A 24,981-nucleotide genomic window follows, 5' to 3' on the forward strand; every position below is an offset into this window, starting at 1 on the left:
TCACCCCTGAGGGCTGTGGATTGTGCCAGATGTCTGTGTCATGGTTTGCAGGAAGACAGGGAAGATAGCAGCAGATTGGAAACATCAACAAATCACACATTAATTATCTGAACGGATAGACTGCACATTGGGTGGTGACTGTTTCCTTAAGTGAGATTTTTTTTTCTACTCATTTTCAGTGAATCTCTCTCATAGACGGCAAGCCAAGAGTCTGACAAACAACGTGAAGCCCGCAGCTCTGCTCTCTTATATGAGCTCAAATATTTTTATAACATACAGTCAGCCTAGAGCCTGTGGCAGTCATGGTGGTAATATCAAACAAATACAAAAGAGAGCGCGCGCACACACACACATACATTTGCCCACATTCACAGTCCAAACACACCTGTCCCAAGAGATGCCAGTGCTAGCCACAACGAGCAGGCTAAGACAGAGGAGAGACAGTGACAGCAGGAGGGAGAGATAGAGAGAGACCAAGTGGCAGACACATGATAGTGTGAGAAAGAGAGCAGGAGCCACAAGGAAATACATATCTGCTCACAGATTGTGTGATTGAGGGAAACCCAACAACTGCCGTTCTCCTGAGGTGTTGAGGTGTCTGTTAACACAAAGTGAGACTGCAGCGGCCATTCCTCGCTAAACAAGCCATGATGTCTCTGGGATCTAATGATTAATTTAACAGAAACTTAACAAATGAATGCCCTCTCTAAGAAAACCTGTAAACTGAAAGTGAACTTTTCAGGAAAAAAAGAAAAGTAGACTTGCTTTTCGCATGATAACCATGCATTTTTCCAGTTTATCCAAATGGGTTTTAGAGGATTTTCATAAGCCTGAGGATCGTACAACTTTCTCAATCCACCCAAAACTGTGTAATCCTTCAATTTAAGTTAAAACATGAAAATCACCAAAATCGGATTTACAAATTTCTCACCAGGCAATGACAATATATTTCGGTCTGAGCTTGAGCCCCAGGAATGATAGCATTCTTGCATGTGACATACCAGACCAAAACAAGGAGGATGAAAAAAAGAGAATGGATTTGAAAATGAGAAAGACAGGGGAGGAAAGAGAAAGAGAGAGAGAGAGAGAGAGAGAGAGAGAGAAATTAAAATTGAAATTATGGACAATGCAAAGTCTTAACCACACAAAACTAATTTTGCAGGTGCTCAAAAAAACAGCATCATCAGAGCAGACTTAGGTCAACTTGCACTGATATTTGTCACCATGTTGGTCAATTAGGAGAGGCATATCAAAATGGCTCTGTGACCCTGAACTCTGATTTTCATTATTTACACAACAGCATCATGCGCAATAGGTGGACAAATAATGTTAAATGAGGCTCACTCACTGATTCCCTCTACGTTTGTACAAAGCACAGGGAAACACTCTCAGAAACTATCAAACAGGCCCTGTGAGTGTGGGCTGTATCCCAAACCCAGACAGTATTCTCCAGCATGAATGAACAGCTAACATCTCCCTTAGGTCAACTTGCATTGATATTTGTCACCATGTTGGTCAATTAGGAGAGGCATATCTCCAAATCTATTCAGTGGATTGACATAACTTTCGGTGGCACCATTTATGTTGCCTAGAGGATGCAACCTGGCAATTTTGGTGACCCTATGACCTCCCCTCTAGCACTCAGTGGGGCATCTGCGTTAGAAATAATGTGTTTGTTTCAACTAAAAGTCATGCAATACCAAGACTTGAGCGAAGAAATGAGTCCCCTAATGCATTTGGTCCTCAGACTCATAAATACTACTGCTCTGCCTCAGGACCTCAGTCTGCAACAAAACAAATTAGCATAAACCAAATGATCGCACACCAAAAATAAAACTACATCACCCATTAGAACATATACAGAAGCACAAAGATGTTATCTGGCCCTGAAAAGACAGTACACTTAAAAAATAATATCGACCACAGAAATAGTTAGAAAACAGAGAACAATGCTGACAAAGTACAGAGTGCTGCCTCAAGAAGAGTGCATGCACCAACAATGTGATGAAACCACAGTTGCACTTCAAATTCAAGTCTGTGCACAATACTTCAACAATCTACCAAACAATGAAAAACCTTTTCTTTCTAGGAACAAAACAAACAAACAAATAAACAAACAAAAAAATACAATCAAGATTTAGCAGAAAACTATGTGTCTGCTTGTCACAATATGAGGAATAGTAAGTGACAAAACCAAATACAGACACAGCCACAAGGCTAAACACACACACACACACACATACACACAAACACAGGTATTATCCTATTATTGTTCAGCGCGTTAATTTGCCAGCTGTTGTGTCCCTGGCAGTGAGTCTTTTAAATGTTTTGTTGAAGAGTAAGACTGTACTTTGGCAATATTCTACCAGCTTGCCATGCCAATAAAGCCATTTTGAATTAGAATTTGAGAGAGAGAGAGAAGGAGAGAGAGAGAGAGAGAGAGAGAGAGAGATGGATAAAGAGAGAGAGGGAGAGGGAGAGGGAGAGGGGAGTTGGCAGTGGACTGCAATGGCACTGGGTCTGACACACTGACAGGCCAAGCCATACACAGAGCAGTCTCCTCCCCTCTCTGGCCCGGCCTATATTAACTCTCCATGGAGCTCCACCTCACAACCAGAGGCACATGGAGTAGGATAACACATCCCTGAGGCTCTGACAATACATTCACATACCCACTCACTCACACACACTCACACAGGGAGATACCACCTCTGTCTAGTGCTGGACTGCGCTGGTGAGTTTGGCAGTGTTGGATATAAATTCTCCTGCATGGACTAATAACTTGTGTACCATGTTGCTCCGGACACCCTTGGAGGATCCCCGCCATGGTAAGAAGGTTTAACTTTGCACAGAGGAAAGGCTACTGAGGCAGGAATAGATACAAAGTGTTTGCTGCATAGTGATGTTGAGCTTTGCTTGGTTTAAATCTGTGTTTGAACTTACAGTGACATAAGAATAGAAACGCAGGTATGTCATTAGTTTAGTGCTGAGTTTGCGGCTCGCTCTGTTTATGTGTGTACGTGTGTGTGTGTGTGTGTGTGTGTGTGTGTGTGTGTGTGTGTTATGGTTCAGCTACTATCGTCAGCAGATGGACATAGGTAAACATGTGTGTCACTCCGGTCATAACACTGAATGAACATGCTGTGCAGTAAACAAAGAACTTGGAACTGCGGCATTGCAGCTTTTTGTTGTTGTTGTTGCTGTTGTTTGTGTCATGAATAAAAGAGTTAGTAACAAAACAAAAATGATTGTAATCACAGCTACAGGTACAGATGTCATGTCCAATGCAAATAATTAATTATTCAATATTCAATCAATATTTGAGATCAATTTAAAAGAGCAGGTATGTGAGTCTGCTGCAGTTTAATCAGGTTTTTTTTTTTTTTTTTTAATGTGATAGAGTAGAGAAATTTGGTGATGAGAAGTTTGGTTTTCTTTAGATGGTGTGACTTCCTTGTACTCTCTGTTCAGTAACGCTGTGACAGAGCTACATTTCCACTGTTGCGCTCTGAAGCAAGCCACAATTACAACAGAATGACACACCACATCTAGCCTGACTCTTATGTAATGATGACCGGCAGAGGCGGATTTGACAACAGTGGGTCATTCACACGTAGGGAGGGAAGTATCTTTTATTTTATTGCAAGTATAGGGAGAGATAGACAGCTTTCCCTTCTGACCTACATCCACTCCTGCTCAGCAGAGGGCAAAGAGCAGTCACAGTGCCAGCGTGTCCTGACAAAACCTTTTAGCAGCTCTTTTTTTTTTTTTTAATAGTGCAGCTTTAATGACAGGCTATCAATCATCCCTGTGGCTTTTATGAAATTGCTGGGACTGACTTAGCGTAGCGATTTTCTCAGCTGACTTTTAGGAGATTTGAAGTGTTACTCCTTGGCAGTAGAGTCACATGCGGAGAGACTGAGCTCTCTTGTTAGAGAGAGTCTGCCCTGCTGAAGTGCTCTTGAGCAAAGACAACTGACCCTTTTGCCATTTTGACATGAAATAGCAGGTAAACAAAGGTTTTACCCATGACATGAATTAAGGTTCTGGTCTGTTTAGGTCGCACAGAGCCTGGGTCCTGCTGTTGTTCATGTTGGCTCACTGGAAAAACTCTGGTACACTTAAATAGAAGGGAACCTTAATTAACATCATGAGTAACAACTGTGTAATATACCTGCTATTTCATGTCAAAATGGCTCTGTGACCCTGAACTCTGATTTTCATTATTTACACAACAGCATCATGCGCAATAGGTGGACAAATAATGTTAAATGAGGCTCACTCACTGATTCCCTCTACGTTTGTACAAAGCACAGGGAAACACTCTCAGAAACTCTCAAACAGGCCCTGTGAGTGTGGGCTGTATCCCAAACCCAGACAGTATTCTCCAGCATGAATGAACAGCTAACATCTCCCTCAGCAGCCAAATCATGACAGACTGGACCGCTGGGATTGAGCTGCACTGTTATCCAGTTAGCAAAATTTTATAAAATGTCTCTTTCTCTGTGTTTCTCTGTGTTTCCCCCCTGACTTAAAAAGTACTAGCAGGCCTACTTCTGTTTTTATTCTACCAAAATATCACAGCAAAATTATACGTGGCTATAGCAAGGGTTTTCAAGCTTTTTTGATGTTTATGACCCCCAAGTTGACCTCTGTTAGGCAGTTGACCGTGATTATGCCCTTACACCCTGATAGGAAAAGATATTTTGGTTCTTGTTAAGAATTAAATCATACTTCAGTCACACTTTAGCACAGACCGATTCAAAGTGGTGAGATTAAAACATGTTTAAATAATGTTCACTTCACATTCCTGTTTTAGGGTTGTAAATATTCGTAGCAAATTTAATTACTGTAAAATTAAACTAATCCTTATTTTGCTGAGGACACCTTGGAAGTCCCCCAAAGACCCCTGGGGTTCCCCAGACCTAACCCCCACGCCCCCACCCTCTCATGAACACCACTGCCGTTTTATTATAGCGACATATAGATGATTAAATAAGGTCACTGGAGACTCTGAGCACCACACACGCACTTTAAATCCCAATAGAAGTATGATAGGATTAGGCTCTTCGTGATGCCCCCTATGATTTATAACTCATATCCCTCCTCATCAGACTATAGACATTAATTTCGCTCTCTGAGGAAATTCGCTGTGTAAATCATGCAGTTTACTGTCGCACCCCGTTGCCCGCCGCATTTCTCATCCCCATGCCGGACAGCCCATCCCGGCCTGTAGCAGGCATCTGCATTCCCGGGCACATGGATACTCACATGGTCTGCGGATGCTGATGTAGGCTGCTGCGGCTCTCCTGCCTGCAAGCCCATTCATTCAACAGTATGATGCCGCAGTCTGACGGAGCTGAGCTGTGCAAGTGCAAACCTCCGCATCTCTGATGAATTTCATCTAGTGCGCGACTCGGGTGTTTTTTGTTTTTTTTTTTTCCGGAGATGTAATCCTCGAGATGACATCTATGGGAAATGATCCACTAACCATTCACGTGAAACGAAGGAAATAAACAAACCAATCCTGCGCATCTCGATGCCAGATGGACTTTCTAAATCCGCAAGCCGCAGAGAGTGACCTGTCCGAGGGATTTTTCTCACTAACACGACTAATGCAATACTGTGTGCCATAATCTGTAAACAGAATTAATGCCGAGGGGCGAAAACAAGTGGGAAAACAGTCGTTTCCGGGAAACAACAGCCTATCTGCATGGAAGGAGCAAACAACAACAACGCAGTAAACAATTGCTGGGTGAATAAAAATACAGTTTATTTAGAATAATTAAATAGACTTGCTTAGCCTATAGCCTGTGAGGAGACGTTTTCTCAGTACTGGCAGGCCTACAGGCGAGGATGCTCAATCAGACTACGGCAGTTTTACACTGACTGTCTTTTGACGAACATTTTTTTTTTAAAAAAAAGCTGAAAACAGAAAAGAAGAAAAAATAAAACAGGCATAGGCTTATGTCTCAGGTAAGATGAGCTCTCATGGCACCTGTCCTGAACTTAGCTGCATATTTTAAATGTAGGCTATGTATGTATTTATTTAGTGCTTGTAACCAATATTGTATTATTTGCAGCGCTCTTTACTTGCTATACTTTGACATGTTATTAGTCTCTTATGGCCTAAGAAAAGGTATAAAAATATTGGTAATCAGGCTTATTCTCTGTACTCTTTCAGTCTGATCTTGTGGGAGGTGCTGACCAAAAGCACAACCAGCAACAATGATAACTGCATCAATAACAATAACAATAACAATAACAATAATAATAGCAATAGCAATAGCAATAACACTGAGGCAGACATATCATAGTGGTAGCCCAGAAGTAGCCTAGTAGTGTGATTCAGCGGTGTTAGTAGTATTCTTAGCAATATTCTTCTGATTTATGTTGTGAGACTATGGCTGCTGCTGTTCCATATATAGGCCAATAAATTAACTATCGCATTGAGTGGTGTTTTGAATCTACCGCCCGTCTCAAATGATTTCCACCTGCATCATCAGTTTGAATGACTCCTGCTGCCTTCAGGTGCTGCGTGGACGCTCCTACATCTGGAAGCTGTGGGCTAAATATGTCTCGGGCCGCTTTTCGTCCTGTTCGAAATAACAAGATATGCAAAACAGTGACATTTGTCGTTCCCTTGTTTTACTTTAGAAATGTAGTGCAGCCTGAAGAGGTGAAAATGTACATTATGTGCGTGATTCAAAAAATGTATATTATGAAAAACAAAACCGCATTGGAACTAAATAGTAAAATTGAAAACACACAACAGTATCATCAACGCAGAATGCCAATTAACTTATAATACTATACCATCAGTTGGCATGGTCATGTGTGTGTGTGTGTGTGTGTGTGTGTGTGTGTGTGTGTGTGTGTGTGTGTGTGTGTGCGTGCGTGTTGTGACTTAAAATATTATGGATAATAATAATAGGAATATGCAGAAACCTTTGAGCATGGGTGCTCAGGGTAATCAGTGCATTGAAGCAGGTAGAATGCAAGTTTGTGACTTATTTAGACATATAAGTCAAATAACAAATAAAGTGTAAGGGCAACCACGACAGGCATTACTTAAGCCCTGGACAAGGTCGATCTGTGCGCGCCCCCTGTTGCAAAAGATTACCTGGGATCTGAAACATGAGATTAAATCATGTCCCCCCAGTAACAGGACAATACTCCACTCGATTATTACAAAAGGGGGAAACGATGAGATTATGGTTGTGGCTGATTTGTGCAAAGCGTACATTCATAATTTTCTAGGTTGAAAATATGGGTACACAATTCTGTGACACCATAAAACGCGAATTAATTTTAAAGATACCTCTTTGATCACTCGGTATTTACTAAGAAAACACACCCCAAAATGTATCGCCACTGCAGATATTTTCACGGCCTAATTCCTTAATGAGTTTGCTATTACACTCTGACTTTCTAATGTCTGTTCCGTTCAACGTAATAGAGCAAGTGAAGCTGAAACCCGAAATCATTACAGTAATCATACCATCCAGCTGGTGGATTGATACTCTCGGGAATGGCATTGGTAATAGCCTTAAATTCATTAGTTTGATCGGAAATCGACTCCTCCTCCTCGTCGTCGGGGCATTTCCGACAGCCCGTGAAGTAAGCGCGTGACGCAAGCGCTGCCTTTCATGCTGCCCTGCCTGAATGGCGACTGCAACAGATCCGCAGGGCAGGGGGAGCGGAGCGCACTCAAACCTGACCTGGGTTTGATTTAACTAAAACATAATCTGATGCTACGGATGAGAACTGTGAGTCACGTCTTTTACATTACCTTCACTCATTATTTAACTCTGTCACAGTCTTTTTTAGCGCATATTTAACGCCGTCTTGAGCGGTTTGACCGACGTCGGCTTTGTGCTGGGGGAAATACCACGTAGTCAGTAGCTCGCTAGTCCTCGCCAACAACGACTCCTTTGTTCGCGGTAATGGTTGGCTCTCGTTATAGCGCCATGGAAGTTAATTGTTCTTCATCAGACAATGTGTATAGGTGACTGTTGTCGAGGTATGGGTTTGTTTTTGCGTGTGTTACCGGGCGGCTATGGCTGTCTGTTGAATTAAAACCAAGTCGAGGTCAGTTAGCTTGTCAGCTCGCCAGTCAGTTATGCCTCCATTCCGAGCTCGAGCTCTCACTCTCTCTCCGCCGACCATTCACACACTTAGTGGAGGACGAATAAACCGTAGAAAAAAAAATGTAAAATTCAAAATAAAACAATGCTTTTCTCTCTTCGGGTGTCTTCCACCTGAATTTAATTGAAGAGCGCTAATCTTAGCTCTGTTTCCATGGCTTTACGCTATCTCTCAATTTTATCGATACCGTACGAGCCAGAGGAACAAGCGCCTAAAGCGGGCGGGGGAGGGGTTAGTTTCCATATAATTTTCCACATTCATAAAAAATTTCTGATTCAAGCCGGTGGATCAAATGCTTGGTGCTTCCGTCGTTTTGTTGTTGTTTTTCTCGTCTTGCTAAACCCACTGTAAACCCAATATACTTGAGCTGTATTAATCCTAATGGGTGGATTCTGCCTCGTGTGAGCCACAGGAGGAGGGGGCGGGCGGGCGGGGGGGCTTGAATCTCTTACCACATGTCTTCGTTATTAACCATATTTTGTTGTTGTCTGTACTTTTGCAAGATTTTGAAATACAACTTCCCGAATTCATGGGAAATACATTGAGTTTCAGAGAAATGAAGTCATGCGTGGAATGAATACTTAATTAGATGTCAGAATGGGAAATTGCTTTACTTTAAAATCTTTTTCCTGTTATGGCAATGGTTTAATTAAATTTCCTCCTTTTTTATCTTTGTTTCTTTCTTTTCAGGTTTTGCCCAATTAAAATGGAGGATAGTTTCGATTGTGACTGTGGTGAGCTTGAGCCACCCGATCACTGAGGGTGAAAAATCACTTTGAAGACTTAAGGCCAGGCACGTTACAGATTCTTCAGATCAGGTGAATTAACAAGATAAAAACAAGACAAATAAATACATTTTTAAAAAGTGCTTTTTGGCACATTAGTATGAAGCTGCTCAGGACCAGTCATACACTGAATGTATCTGCACTGTGAGGATGCAACTAGATGCTTTTATAGTTTGACACAATTTCAGTGTTGTTTAATTGGCCTCAAAGTTCATTCCAGTTATTGCAGTCTTTAAAACACTAGTCAGTACAAAACAGTTGAGTTAAAGAAGACCACAACTCGGATTGGAGAAAGAATTTCTCTTTGAAAATTGCTCCCTTTAGACAAGATGACAAGAAACTTTGACTACAGATTAGGGCCCCACATCTGACAGTGAGGGCTAGACGGGGGATATCAGTAGCCTTCTGTATAGGGGTCAGTTAGCTCGGCCTCCAAGGCAGTGGTGGAGCCCACCAGATAAACTCCTTTGTCAGTGTCACATTGCACTTGAACAGGACAGATCCCTAAGGTTAGACACAGAAGGCAGGAATCGAAAGCTTGGTGTAGAAGCCAAACCCTCATCATGGCAGAAAAGTTTGAGTCATTGATGAACATCCATGGCTTTGACCTGGGTCCTCGCTACATGGACTTGAAGCCTCTTGGCTACGGAGGGAATGGCCTGGTGTTCTCAGCAGTGGACACGGACTGTGACAAGCGTGTGGCTGTGAAGAAGATTATCCTCACAGACCCCCAAAGTGTGAAGCATGCCCTCCGTGAAATCAAGATTATCAGACGCCTTGACCACGACAACATTGTCAAGGTAAGAAGCTAACTTGCTTTTTAAATTTTTTTTTCATAACTAGCATTCTCAGCATGTCCATTGACTCTCTGTGCTCGATTTGATGTGCTCGATGTCCCACAGGTGTTTGAGACGTTGGGCCCCTGTGGTCGCAGACTAACGGAGGACGTGGTGTCCCTGACAGAGGTCAACTCTGTCTACATTGTGCAGGAGTACATGGAGACAGACCTGTGCCAGCTGCTGGAGCGAGGCCTCCTGTCTGAGGGCCACGCCAGGCTCTTTATGTATCAGCTCCTCAGGGGCCTCAAGTACATCCACTCCGCCAACGTGCTGCACCGCGACCTCAAGCCTGCCAACCTGTTTGTCAACACAGAGGACCTGGTACTGAAGATCGGGGACTTTGGGCTGGCTCGCATCATGGACCCACACTACTCACACAAGGTAGCTATTCAGTCTTGTAATGTACTGGGAATAGATCTGCCATAGCATTATGTGTGGTGGGTGTTGGCAGGGGCCTCACCGTTGAATTAGCCTTGGGCTGTCATCAGATAATATTGCCGTATTTCGCTGCAACAACAACACATATGGAAAAAAAACATCTAGCTGTGTTTTTTTGTTTGTTTGTTTGTTTTGTTTTTTTTATGAGGTTGATCTTTAAAGATGCACTTTCTACAGCCGCCAGGAAGAGCAAACACAACCTTGTTTGCACACTTTATGCCAAAGGATGAACACTTACACGTGATGTTACCCTCACTGCCCAGAGCCACAGTGCTCCCCAGGGTGACGCAATTTCATAGCAGGAAGTAAACAAGTCGAGGGGATGTGGTCCCTTGAAGTCACGCCTCTTTTTCCCATCTTGGGAAAACTGCAGCCAGTAAACTCAGCCCTGGAAACTATTGTTTCCATTTGCAGGAGGCCATCATCCTGCCCTTGTGGCCGTGGCTTGTAGAGTCAAGAGTGCCTTTTAAAAATAGGGCTTGGAGAAGGCTGTTCTACTTGGATTGGGAGTTTGTGGCCGTCTGTGCCATCAGATGAAAATTTAATGACCACATAGGCAAATAATTCCAGATACTAAAGAACCAGATGTTGGACCCAGTTAACCTCCTATGAACTTGAATTTGTGGTTCACCACCATGTGAGATGAAGATGTAAGTAGCAAATATAATGGAAACAATAAAGTAGGGTGCTGTTACCGCTAGTGTTTATGACTCAGTTTAATTGTAGCCAGGTGTGTGTCCTGTATTGCTGCTGTCACCTTATAAAGGCATGTGGAATTTCCATTAAAAGGAGATATGGTGATGTGATTTGTGTATGTTAATCTAGGTTGGGGGATTTTTTTTTTCTCTTTCTTGCTGCTGCTGGATCTCCTTAAAGCAGTCAGATGCCTACACGTGTCTCAGATTAGTCATCGGCAAGTCTGAAGTGGGCTCACGTGATGCAATCCCTCTGGCTGGCACAGCCTCATTCATAGCCTCACAAAACTTTTATCCACATCCACACGCTAAATTCTTATCCTCCCAAAAGAGATCATTTATCGCCTCCCAGTGCCCACCACCTTTATGTTTCAGTACTCACAGGTCACATTTCAAGCATTCACTTGTTACCTCAGTATGACTCATAACATAAGGCGAGCAAACAATATAACTCCCTTCAGCAGGAACAGGAAGAGGAGTGCTCAGCTATGTCGGGAAAGAAGTGACTGGTGGTTTCTCACAGTCAGTGTCCCCGCCCCTTCCACCACTGTTGCTGCACTCCGCCCCGTAGCAGGCTTTACCATGTGGGCCTTTTTCCCTCTATATAAGCAGTTTTTCTGATGAAAAATGAAGGCAAGTGGGTATCAGAAAAGAAAGGCGATTTGGCTGAGGTCAGCTCTTCTCTGTTTGGCAATTCTACCGCTGTGGCAATGGCACAAGCTCTGTGTGTGTGTGTGTGTATGTGTGTGTGTATGTGTGTGTGTGTGTGTGTGTGTGTGTGTGTGTGTGTGTGTGTGTGTGTGTGTGTGTGTGTGTGTGTGTGTGTGTGTGTGTGTGGGAAAGAGAGAGAGTGAGTGTTGGCTGTTTAATGTCTCTGTATAACCATATTCTCATTGTGTGGGTGTGTTTGTTCAGTTTGTCTCAAGGATGGGAATTCTGTTGTCAGGCTCGCTTCAACAGCCTGTGGCTCCTCTCCCCCACCCACCCACAGTGTTGCTATTTATTGTCTTTCTCTCCTGTGATAACCAAATGGGTGTAGCGGGGGAGAGAGCATTCCCACCTCCTCAAGCCTCTTTTCCCTGGCACCAGTGGTCTGTCTGTGTGACCAAATGAGGCTGCTGCTGTTGAATTGCCTGTTTGAAACAAGCATACACACACCCACACAGCTGTAAGGTGTCCATGGTGGTGTAAAAACCCACTTGTGCTGGCTGAACACAAAGCAGAATTGCTCGGGGGCAGATTTGCTCTCACAACCGCTCTCTCTGCGTCTATCAGGCTGGGTGAGCATGAGCAACTGGGTCGTTGGGTGCATACTATTTGAATGGCGCTGTGTCTAAAAAAGAAGAGCTCTTGGCCAGCTAACCTCTGCGTCTGGCACAGTTTCAATAATGTGAAATATAGATTTATGCTTTGATTAGGGCATTTGTTTCAGCTTTTCCCTCCATATTCCTGCTTTTTGCATGTTTCTTGGCTTAATGAAAGTAAAACTGCTAATGATTCAACATTAAGATGTAATCCATCCCTTTTGGCTTCGTCTTGTGTTTATCAATCTCTTTGATAGTTTGTGCGTATTTGTAGTGTTCCCATAGCGCTGAGACTGTGAGCTAGTGCTGCCTATCTGAAAAACCCTTGGTGGCCCACGACCAAGAATGACAGGAATTCACGTGCAGTAATACAACTTCTCTGGCCGCGATGCTCTACCCTGTGGTGGGAGCCTTACTCACAGCTTAGTAAAGCTTGTGTTACTTTATGGTAGGCTTAACCTTCCCTTGGGAAAAACATAGTGGATAAGATGCTAGGTTTAGGTTGAGCACTGGTTATGCTTAAGCATGCTGCTATGGTTTTAAACAGGCCGTGGCCATGGCTGTAACCCACTCTGGGATAGTGTAACAAAGTTAACATGCGCCTCGGATGAGTGTTATTACATCTGCTCGGGGTGGTGCATCTATTTTGAAGGTGAAATCAAATTCGTCATGTGAATGTTGTCAGTGGATTAAATTCTTTTTTGGAAGCTATGGAAATCATTTACTAGCTCTGAGGCATGTCCTGTGAAATAAAGACTAGATATGCACAAGGGAAAGTGTTTGAGGATCACAGAGAATAGCCTATTTTAGATGTCATTATGAACAAAATCAGATGTACTAAATGTAAACATCGCCATTTCTTTGGTTGGGATATGCTCAGTATAATAAGTTGTGGTTTTAGATACTGTAGAAATTGCAGCTGGTGGAAATTTTCTGGAATGTTACAAGGAAAGAGGAGGTGGGGGTTTTGGAGGACCAAGTCATCTCACCACACATGCATCTTGCATACCATACCACTCCAAACCCCCTTTGCAAGAACATACTTAACCTAATTATTCAGCCAGCAACAAGCCCGACTGGCACCAGAGATCAGTAGATCTAGCGAGAAGGGGGTGGCAAAGCACGTCAGAGCTTAATGAATGTCTGAAAGAGCTTTTCCTTACTTTCCTAAGGCTTTTTTCTGAACCCTAACCCAGCAGGTCTACCTGTTTTTGTAAAGTGGTGGTCAGTAACCGTATTTTAACAATGGTTGACTGCAGTGGCTGTGTGTGTGTGTGTGTGTGTGTGTGTGTGTGTGTGTGTGTGTGTGTGTGTGTGTGTGTGTGTGTGTGTGTGTGTGTGTGTGTGTGTGTGTGTGTGTGTGTGTGTGTGTGTGTTTGGAGGTAAATTCTGTGCTTCAAACCAAGGATTTGTTTGAAGCACAGAATTCACTTAAACACACAGAAAGCACTTGAATGTGCAAAAAGTCACATTTACGTCTGACAGGTAAACAAAGGAGCTCACGAAAGTACTTGAAGGCAACAGTACAGCCGATGTCCAGGAGAATAAGCGGTCCATTGTAGCATCATCCCATTCATTTCTACGGTATTATTATTGATGTGCTTAGCAACCTAAAGTACTTATGGTATGGAAAGACTCATTGTTTGCTTTTGTGTGGCAGGAAATTTCTATGGAGAAGATGTAAGTGTTTTCATCATTCTTAACTTGTGCTGAACTTCAGTATCAGAGATCAGATGCATTTGGTGCACAAGATAAAGCAGGGCTCATTGGGTAAGTTAATGTCAGGACCACGCAGACAACCAGTTGGATAGTAAGCTAGTTTTGGTTAGCTAGTGTACATCTTGTTGCTTTAAGTATTGTTTTATCAATTGATTGCAGGTCATATTAACCAGTCGTAACACTACAGCTTGGCATTGTCAGGTCCTTTAGCTTTAAATGCTGCAATCTAGTCAGCACGTTAGCTAATATTAACTGGGTTAGCTTGCTCACTCAAAAGGCAACAGCAGCTCTCTTAATGAATAACTTGACAGAGCATCCAAGGACTAATTAGCCAACTTAACAGCAAATCTGCCCATTCTCACCAATCTTGTTACACTGTTCAATCCTAACACAAGATTAACCCTTGATATCAGTTTTCCTACAGCTCTTAATGTTTTTTGTGTGTCTGTTGTTGGTTTGGATGTGCTTTCTTAGTAGGTTGTAGTCTCTCACTATTCACTGGCAGGTAATGCATGTTTATCCACTCAGTTTCCTTATCAACAGGGCCTCTGGTCTCCTGCATTGTGCAGTTTGCGCAGCTCAGTGTGTCAGCCAGTAGTAAATGCCTCCCAAGGAAAGATCAAGGTATAATTTCACATCCTCGTAGTCTCGGCATTATGCGTTGTAGTCTGTTTTTTTCCATACACCGGGTTGTGGATTTGGCTCAAGGCACTTGTGGTCTGATTAAACATGTACAGGTAATCCAATCCATAGGACATGGCTAATAATTGGTTACTAAAAAGTAACCAGAAATGAGCATGTAAAGCAAATATCTTTTTATTCATTCATTTATTTATTTATTTTATTTTTTAAAGTCTCCCAGGGGTATACCCCTGAACCCCCCTAGCTGTGTCAGTTTTTTTTTTTTCACCTTTTTTTGCGCCCTACCTGTTTGCATCCCTGCCACAGTTGGCAACTCTATAATATCAACAGTTGAAACAAATGTTGCGTTTAGTTGTTGAAGCTTATGTATTGACATCGTCAGCAGTTTTCTTGCACATCAACTCATGCTCTTTTGAAGCTGCTGCCATGTTGCTGTTTTTCTTAGGATATGCTCATATTCTGCACAGGATTGCATAAAAATGTCTAATTCAAAAAGTGTGGAATACGACACTAGTGTTTTCTTGTTATCAGCTGTCATGGTGAATCCTTTTTTCTGCGCTTCACTGACATTGGCTTTTTAAAGGTCACCTATTGTGCTTTTCCTTATTTCCTGTCATATGCGTAATGTTGCAGTGTCAGAGGTTAATATTAAACGTGGCATAAGTTTCAAATAATGGGGTAAACACATGTAAAAGTATTCCTGGTTCAGGCTTCAGACCGCTCTGAATACTAGGTTTTCAACTTTTTTTCTACTTTTGTGACAAGCTGATGTCAGCTCAAAGGATTTCTTTATATGGTCATCTGCTTCAGACACAGCACATGAGTGAGATAACAGCACTGGCGAGAGAGAGAGAGCAGAGGTGGTTGAGTGAGCTAGAGAACGAATTAAGAGAGGGAGCAGTGGTAGCGAGAACAAAGCAGTGAATTAGAAGAATAAAATAATATCTGCTGATTGACATTAATTCTCTACAGCCCCGAAGGTTACCCATAACCAACACGCCCAAGCCTAACCTTAAACTTAACCTAACCCTGACCTTAACCACTGAGCCACTATAACCACCACAAATGTAAAAAATTCCATCACTCTCCCAGGAAAAATAAACAACGCTAGTAGTTCACATTAATTTCAATAACGTGTTATGGTCAGAAAATGAATAACATGTGTTCACACGTTAACTTTGACAGCCCGAGATTGGTCCAAACACAGCTCATTCTTTTGTATTTTCATCTTTGAAAATTTGTTGTTAACACACATCCTTGTCAATAGTGCTTTTATCCATGTGCTATGTTGTGAGCTATTTTAGCTACCATTTAATTTGTCAGTGGCTGTAACTGTATTATCAACAGAAAATAATGAGACAGCTGATCAGCTAGGGAGCCAGAGATCAAATCCACAGCCCACTAATGAAGCCTGTATGTCAACACAAATACACATTAAGCTGTAGAGAAGCTATATTTGTTATCCCTCCATATATAGACCCATGCTTTGCCAGTGAACTAATTCACTCTGTGCGTGTGCGTGTGTGCGTGCGTGCGTGTGATGGGAAGGTGTTACAGCTTTTTATGAATATGCTCAGTACCACAGAGGAAACTTAGCATGTTAGTCTTCATAGTCACCAGCCTCAGTGCAGTGGGTTTTACCCCATAGGTGGAGAAGGTGACTGAAGTGGTTCTAGTCTGCTCCAGCCCCCTTGACTGAGTTCTAGTCAGACTTGCCTCCCTCTGCTAAAGGCTGCTGTCAGTAACCGCAGCAGACACGCGGCAGGGCCCTGTATGAGTCACTAAATGTCAGTCTGGTCTGATCTGGATCAGGTTGGCAAAGTTATTTAGCAACTGTTTGCTGTGCTGAAGCCATTGAAACGACTGCACTTATAAAATGTGTGTGTGTGTGTGTGTGTGTGTGTGTGTGTGTGTGTGTGTGTGTGTCTTTGTGGAAAGAGTGCCCTACTTAGAAATTAGGAAAAGTAGTAGCCCAGCTGGAATGTTCACTTAAAGCAATTAATCCCCTCAGGTAGGCTGGCTCTAATCTTTTCAGAGTCAGTCCTTCGGCTCAGGGTCCATGGTTCGCAGAACTGTCTTTACGCAACGGCCAGACACTTTTAAAGTCTAACCTAATTGCTACATCTGTGTTGCAATGCTGTACTAAGCTGGTTCCTTATATTTCTTCTCTAAACACACTGCATCAACATTTGTCAGGTCATTTGCTGACTGAAAAGGTGTCTGTGCAGCCAGGCAAGAGCCAGAATGAGAAGTGTCAGTCAGCAGGTGTGACCTGCCTACGTGCGGCTCAGAATACCTTTTATTGCCCGTGATCACTTTACCAGCCACTTGGTGCAGGCTGCTGGGCTAGGTTAAGATATATACGCCACCTGGGAGACAGCGGGATACGAATCCACTCTGAATGTCATTTATAGGCTCACCAAGACATGGGCACGTTGAAAAGTGTCATGTTCTTTGTCTGGAAACAGGGATAGCATGACATCAAATATTTTCACAGCTAAATTAGGGCAGAAACAGGAGCCTGTCTGAGAGCACTGAGCTAACCATTTTGGTCTCGACGCAAATTACCGCTGCATGAGCTGTGGGTGAGAGAGGGTAGTGGTGTTGTTTTACCAACTCTCTTCCCCCATTACACACACACACACACACACACACACACACACACACACACACACACAGAGGTCACTTTCCTTTTGTGTTCAGCATGCGTCTGTCCATGAGAGTAGTCAGGCTGGCTGCGTATTGTTACTGACATTAGAGTGGCCCAGAAGTGCAGATTGGTGTCACTGGTGTGTGTATGTGTGTGTGTGGCAGAGGGGGGATTATCCTGCTCTCAGTCTGCTGACAGGGCCTGCACGTGTCTGATCTCTCGCTTTCATCTCCCTCACCCGATGCCTTTTTCTCTCTGGGGTCTTTGTCTCCATGTCAGATCATGTACGTGACCAGGACAGTGCAGGTCCGTCAAGGAGACAGTGTGAGGTTATGGAGCAGGCGCGGCTTGGCCTGTTGCCTCTTGCGGCAGCAGTGTTGTATGGCAAACGGGGAGACGTGCATAGGAACGTGATCAAGCTGATTACGCTGATCCATTACTGGGGGCAGCAGGGCTTTGAGCCTCTTAACAACTGTGAATGAACCAGTCATTATGAAGAGAAAAGTGATGTGCATGCATTGATTGGCTCAGTATTCACAAATTAGGAGTCAGTTTTGGAAACTTGTTATTGCTATATATGTCAGTATGTTGCGACATGCAAAATAACCGGGGGTTGGATACCAGGTTAAAGATGATGATGGTTCCACAGCCCTCTGTGTTTTTTGTGATGTTAAACTTGAATACATTTTATTAATTTTATTACTTATTTAATTATTTTCAGCTGAAAACGGTTACATCAACCTGTTGGGTCTCATTGACCGACATGCATCTGTGTCTTATCTTCTCTCCCAGGGCCATCTCTCCGAAGGTCTTGTCACCAAGTGGTATAGATCTCCTCGCCTGCTGCTCTCTCCCAACAACTACACCAAAGCCATCGATATGTGGGCTGCCGGCTGTATCTTTGCCGAGATGCTCACAGGGAAAACCCTCTTTGCAGGTCAGTGTTACTAGCTCTCTTTCCAATTCACTTGCTGTCTCTCAGAGTCACATGACTTAAACATAAACCCAGAAGCAGTCTGTGAAGCAGGTCAGGTAAATGTGAGGTTGTTAGATGCAGTGCAGGTCTGTGGCACATGGGCATCTGCAAAGCTGACATCTCATCTTCCTAGCTGATATGTTTTGATTCACAATAGACAGGGAAGTCTGGTGTTATTTGGCTTATTACTTTCCTTTGCACATCCAACTGGAACTGTGAGTAGCAATTATATTCACATGAGCAGACTGACTACTCTTGTTTAGTGAAACTGCCTGGGGGCAAACACAAGGCAAATATCAGCTCACTGCTCCTGTGATCTGCTGTACGCAAGTTTAGGCGGGGCTCAACATTGCCATTTACCTACAGATCCTGTGGGATATTTCTGGATGTCTTGGCCAGCAGATTTCAAAGTCCTAAACAGACAGAAAGATATAGCCTAAACTCAAAGAATTGTATTGCAGTAATATGATGACATATTGTTGGAACAATGAGTACGTTTACATGCACACCATATTCCGGTCCGGCTCAATATTCCGGTTAAGGTAACTGCGCTGCGGCAACTGGAATATTCCGTTTACATGTTACTTGGCATGCCCCCGTGTATCGGCGTATTCCACTCTCTGACATAATGCGACACTCACCCGCGATGGGCAGCAGTACGCGTATAGGCGTCTGGTCTGCCGGAAAAACAGACGAAGAAGTCTTCTTCCTCGTCTTCTTCTTTTTTTTCTTCTTCTTTCGTCGCTATTTCTATGTTTTCTCCCATCGATATACTCCGTGATATTTAAGTCTTTCATTAGCTGAAGGTGGACTGCAGTCTCCAGGCTCTTGCTGCTGTTCGCCCTGCCGTTTTCCCCGCTTGCAGGTAACCATAGCAACAAAGACGCCACAGAATTCCTTGTGAGTCGAGCATGCGCAGTCGTGACTGAATATTCCGGTTGGGGGAGTTTTCCGACAAAGGTGTTTACATGCCCCAATATTCCGGTTGGAACAGGAATATTCCAGGGGGCTTATTCGGAATTCTCTCCAACCGGAATATGACCTTAATCGGGTTCGGTGCATGCTTACATGACACGTGCGCAACCGGAATATTGCGAATATTCCAGTTAATACAGGAATAAGGTGTGCATGTAAACGTGCTCAATATACTACAGTAATACAATAGAACAGAACACAATACACATTTGGTTTAATCAGTTTAATAACGCCACACAGTTATTACAAAATTCACTCACTTATGAGAGTTTCAAAAGGTAAAACTCTTGGTACCATAGACATTGAAAGCAGTGAATCAGTTTACCTGTCTGTACAAGTATAGGCTCCTCCTTAAAAAGTGCATGAGTGTTTACAGATTGAATTGTTGCTGTAGTCGATATTATGTGACAAGATTTCACAAAGGTTCCTCTTAACGAAATGTGTGTGCAGCGGGTCAGCAGTTATAGTTGTGTTGTAGTGACTTAAACTTACCTGAACGTCAAGCCCCCTTAGTCAAATGGAAGTGGTTGACCCACAAGAGATTTTGAGAGTTAGGAGTGCCTCACGTTTCTGCCTGGTGTTTCAGGAGCCCATGAACTGGAGCAGATGCAGCTGATCCTCGAGTCCATCCCCGTACTGCGAGAAGAAGACCGTCAGGAGCTCCACAGTGTCATCCCTGTGTTCACCCGGAACGACATGTCCCAGCCCCACACACCGCTGGCCAAGCTGCTGCCTGATGTCAGTCCCCAGGGTAGGTAGCCACACATGATCCAGTCAAATGCATACATAGTTACTCTAAGAAGTAAGAAAGTAAAACAAAAGCAAAATGTGAATCTTCTTTTTTTTCTTCTTCTTCTTTCTCATGGACATGCACTTCCATTTACTCTTCACAGATCTAGCTAAAGATAATCATTGAAATCATATATCATGTGGCTCAGAGAAGTTCCTTCATTTCATAGATCATGTGAGGGGATGTTTCCCACTCTTGAATCTCATCATCAACCCTGTTTCCTTTCTTCTTTTTCTAGCCCTGGATTTCCTGGAGAAGATCCTGACCTTTAACCCCATGGACCGTCTGACTGCGGAGGAGGCCCTGGCACACCCCTATATGGCCGACTACTCATTCCCCCTGGACGAGCCTGTCTCTCTGCACCCCTTTCACATTGAAGATGAGGTTGATGACATTCTACTTATGGACCAGAGTCACAGCCACACCTGGGACAGGTACATTATTTTCTTATTCAAATGTTCTTCAAACTAGACTAGAGAACAGTTAGCTTTGTGCAAGTCAAGTGCTTGGGAAAAGAACAAGTTCCTGTGTTTTGGAAGTAGTTTAATCTGTTTGCATAGTCACAGTAGATCCTGTACTCTGTCTGTTTCTGTAAGTCTAATTCTCCTTCTTTATCAGGTACCATGAGAGCCAGCTGTCAGAGGCTGACTGGCACCTGCACAGCACCCATGACCCCGAAGAAGTTCAAGTTGACCCAAGGGCCCTCTCTGATGTTACAGATGAGGAGGAGGTCCAGGTGTGTTTGAATTTACACACACATATACAAACTTAAGAGTGAATCCTTTGCGTTAAAGGTGGTCTACTGTATATTTCTGAGCATGTTCATAAAATGTAAGTACAGATTTTATGCACTCACACTTTGGAGTCATAATGATTATGAAATTTAGGAAATTCTGCAACTAAGGAAAACAATGTAGAGAAAGCAATTTTTAGTGTTGGACACTGCAGAGTTAGATATACAGGACTGGGGCATGTCTCCCATGACTGGCTGACATGAATGTGCCTCTTGAACCAAATCACAAAGGCTAAATTGCTGCCATTGACTTCTTCCAGGTCGACCCCCGCAAGTATGCTGATGGAGAGCGTGAAAAGTTCTTGGATGAGCCGTCCTTCGACTACTCCAGTCTGTTCCCTCCAGAAAGATCCTGGCAGGATGACCACCATGAGAACAAATACTGTGACCTGGAGTGCAGCCACACCTGTAACTACAAGGCTGTGTCACCCTCCTACCTGGACAACCTCATCTGGAGGGACAGTGAGGTCAACCACTACTATGAACCCAAGCTCATCATTGACCTCTCCAACTGGAAAGAACAGCAGAGCAAGGAGAAGGCCGACCGCAAGGCTAAGAGCAAGTGTGAGAAGAATGGGCTGGTGAAGGCCCAGATAGCACTGCGGGAGGCAGAGAAGACCCAGGGCCCGGCCGAGAAGGACAGAGAGCAGGAGAAACACCAGACACAGACCCAAAGTCAGCAGAACCAAGGCTTTGACTTTGACTCTTTCATCGCCGGCACCATTAAACTGAGCCTGCAGCCAGAGCCCTGTCAGGATGTAACCCTCTTGAACGAGGTGGGCCTCCTCAACGAGCTCAACTCGTCTGTCTCCCAGCTGGAGGCTCCTCGCTCAGGCTCCATGTCAAAGTCCATAAGCCAGGAGAAGGAGGAGAAGTGCCTGGTTAACCTGGCCCAGTTAGGCGGAGGAGGGCTAGGAGTAACTGGTGGGGATGGAGTCAGGCCTGCTCACCCATGGGGGAGCTTTGGCGGTGGGGAGAGAGTCGGGGAGAATGGCTGTTTGATAGATGAAGCATGCTGGGACATTCGCAAAGAGGACCACCTCCAGAAGGAGAGCACTTACACCAGCTACCTGGACCGCCTGTTCAGCCGGAAGGAAGAGGGGGCAGGAGACACCATGGCCAGCCCAGAGCCAGAGCCCCTGGAGGGGAGGGAGCGAGAGCTGGATGAGGGCTTCCTAGGCAGGAACGGAGAGATCATGTTTAATATGCAGCTGGACTCTCTGGCCCTGCCCGGCTTTGACAGTGCAGATGACTTGCCTCTGAAATCCATCCAGGCATCCCTCACCCCGTCTGCTGTCAAATGCTCTCCACAGATCGCCCACAAAACGTACAGCAGCATCTTCAAGCATCTAAATTAAAAAAAAAAAAAAACACAAAAAAAAAACACAAATTAAAAGCCTCCCTCACAGTGCAAAATCTAGGCAGTTCTGTTTTTATGTTTTGTTTTATAATAATGGTATATTATTTTACTTGAATCATTTCATACCTTTTTATGTACGGATACTTTTTAATTTAGATTTTTTTTTTTTTTTGTGGTATAAGAATTTAAAGGGGTGATTTAATATTTTGAAAGAGTGTTGGTCATCACTCTGAGCCTTGATCACCAGGCCTTCATGGATTAATGTCTACACTCTCATTGCTAAACTGGCATGTCATTCGCACACTTAAGTACTGTAGAATAGCAGAGAGAAGGAGAGAAGTAGCTGGAATTTGGACGATAGATGGGAAGAGAGGTCTAATGATGTCAGAGTTGAAGTGTGGTTAAGTGGGTGTGATCTAGGAGAAGGTGGGAGACATTGTCACTACTATTATTGCTGTCGGCTGTGGAAGTGCTCTCAAACAAGCAGCCTTTACTGGGATGTGGGTGGGGTGGGTTTTTTTTTTTTTTAGTGTTTGTAACTTATTTTGTTTTCCAAAGAAAGCTTCCTTAATAACCCTTTCATACTGTAAATTTATTTGACACATGATGCCAGCAGCAAACCATTATTGTAGACGTTGATGTAAATGTGTTATCTACCTCAAGGTAACAGCCGCGAGAGACACTCGAAGCCGCACTAGTGCTTTACACACGACCATCCTCATACCATGAAATGACTTGGTCACGTAGATTATTCTGTCTCACTTTAGCATTTAACATAGTGAGGTGTTTCAGTAATCATTATTTATTTCTAGCAGACGTGTAATATTTATTTTAACAAAATGTGTTATTTCAATGTGATTATTGGAGATTGAGGGGATGGACAGATTTCCATTTTCATTTCGGCACTATATGGGGCGTGTCAGTGTTCCTTTAGGGAAGGATGCAAATTCATCTGTTTCTACGTTCTAAAAGAAGTTGAAGCTTTCCATTTTCCATCAGTTTTGTTGAATCGGTATCATTCTTTTGTCCAATTTTTTTTTAATTTATAGGTGCATTCTGTCTAGTGGAGAAACTGCTTTATGGTTTAAATAAGCGCCTCAAAGTCTTAATTTTTTATCTAAATGTATTGTAAAAATTGCGTGCATGGAGGCAAGAGAAGGTACATTAAAGCAAAGTTAATGGTGAAGTATATTGTACGTCATTAATTTTATTTTAATTGTATGTTTTTATTAAATTTATATATACTTTTTTCCAAGCAAGCATGATGAATTAGGTTAAGGTGTAGCATGTAGAACATTTATGGGCTTTTTTTTTTCTTTTCTTTTTTGGCCTTCAAAGGCTGAGTCCTTTTGTTTATGTTCCTTTTTCTCTTTTTTGTTTTTGTAATCATTGGTTCCCCTGTTCTACAAAATATCAAAATAAAATTACTGGCAAAGAGTTGATTGCTTCTGTCTTTTCTTTCTCGTCTGGAATGGCGCCCGTGTTTGTCTGATTACACACATATGACAATGCTGAGTTAAAAGGTGTTTTGTCACTTGAATATTATACAGTGATACAACCGCAAGATCCTCGTCTGTGGATGAAATGTGCTGACTGCACTGCTGCCACCTCTGGAGTCCAGTTTTAATGATCACGTAGGCAGATTAAATTACACTGGAGTGTTGAGGAGCCGCAATACAAGCTCTGAATACCCGCTAAATGTAGCTCTGCCTCTGAACATCATGTATCATGTCTATATGAAACACTTAGTCCTACCTGCTTTCAGATGTAACAGCTCAGCAGGCTTTCATGTGCATATGCCCACTTTATTGCCTTTTCTAGCTATGTTGAAATAAAGCCATGTCGTCACATTTCCCTCCAAACAGACAAGATGTGGAAAGACACCCGAGGTTATGACAGCATTTGATGTCCCGCCTATTTCCCAACTTCTTTCAAATCTAAAATGCATTGAGCAAGAAAACCCCAGAGGAGACATTTGATCATGAGGAAACAGTAGTGAATCATACGTTCAGATAGTATGCAGTTAGATATTTCCATCTCAAGATTTTGAATTTCAAGTATATAGATATTTTATTCACCCAAAAGCCTCCAGCTTTCCTCCTGTCACGGCACATTGCTCTTTGTCTCAGTGTGCTTTGCAGTGAGTGGCATTATTAGGAGTTTTCATCTATCTATTTGGGAGCCATTAAGCAACAAGCATGAGCCCTCTGCTGTTTGCACCCTGCAGCTGTGGTGCATGTTGGGGGAATGCAAGTTGTGGGAGAGTGGAGTTTATCCATGTTGGCCTGAGGGTGGCATTAGGGGAAAGATCAAGAGGCCACCAAAATTAACAGGGTTCAACCTGGGGAAAATACATGTCCTAACCACATGTTATGGCAATCTTATCAACAGAATGTGAAATATCAATTTTAACATTTTGGCCTAAGGGTGGTGCTAGAGAAAAGCTGATTGTGGCATCAAAACTGATAGGGTTCATTGCCTGAGTACATTCAGCAAAGTACTTTAAAATCTGACTGCTACAAGTAGAGATACAGTATTTTATGTATAAGTCATATGACCTGAGCATGGTGCTAGAAGAAAGGTCCCAGGGTCACCACAATCAAGAGGATTCTTCCTTTTGGGAACATGAATGTACTCACCAAATAACAAGGCAATTCACGGGTTACACCTTGTTTTATCTTGTGTGCAGTGTTAAATAGTTTGGTCTGAGGTTAGTGCTAGTGGAAAGGTCATTAGGTCACCAATAATTGACAAGGTTCATCCTCTGGAGAGCATGAATGAATTCACCAAAGTTCATGGCACTCTGCCCAGTAGATTTAAAGATTTGTTTCAATGGAATAAAATGGAAGAACGGACCGATGAAGATG

The 24,981-nt window shown here is 43.1% G+C and overlaps 1 protein-coding gene across 3 annotated transcripts; it reads left to right on the forward strand.

The window, feature by feature from the left end:
* The first annotated feature begins 2,604 nt into the window (after positions 1 to 2,604).
* On the forward strand, positions 2,605 to 23,085 carry mapk6 (mitogen-activated protein kinase 6). Of its 3 annotated transcripts, none has more exons than XM_030075868.1 (8): positions 2,605 to 2,828; positions 8,839 to 9,733; positions 9,836 to 10,153; positions 18,013 to 18,157; positions 19,758 to 19,922; positions 20,200 to 20,395; positions 20,580 to 20,697; positions 21,015 to 23,085. In XM_030075868.1, exons 2-8 carry the CDS (start codon positions 9,497 to 9,499, stop codon positions 22,110 to 22,112), a joined length of 2,277 nt encoding a protein of 758 aa, XP_029931728.1. In that variant the 5' UTR covers positions 2,605 to 2,828; positions 8,839 to 9,496; the 3' UTR covers positions 22,113 to 23,085. The 3 variants fall into 3 exon arrangements, with proteins under 3 accessions (XP_029931728.1, XP_029931736.1, XP_029931718.1); XM_030075876.1 differs by having other exon boundaries at positions 2,612 to 2,734; XM_030075858.1 differs by lacking the exon at positions 2,605 to 2,828 and adding an exon at positions 7,639 to 7,769.
* Positions 23,086 to 24,981: the final 1,896 nt, after the last annotated feature.

The sequence above is a fragment of the Myripristis murdjan genome, chromosome 3 (genome assembly GCF_902150065.1).
Source record: "Myripristis murdjan chromosome 3, fMyrMur1.1, whole genome shotgun sequence".
NCBI lineage: Eukaryota > Metazoa > Chordata > Actinopteri > Holocentriformes > Holocentridae > Myripristis > Myripristis murdjan.

Coding starts and splice junctions, on each gene's coding strand:
- mapk6 (XM_030075868.1), top strand. CDS start 9,497: ATGGCAGAAAAGTTTGAGTCATTGATGAACATCCATGGCTTTGACCTG. Junction 10,154..18,012: donor ACCCACACTACTCACACAAG/GTAGCTATTCAG, acceptor CTTCTCTCCCAG/GGCCATCTCTCCGAAGGTCT. Junction 20,396..20,579: donor CACAGCCACACCTGGGACAG/GTACATTATTTT, acceptor CTTCTTTATCAG/GTACCATGAGAGCCAGCTGT.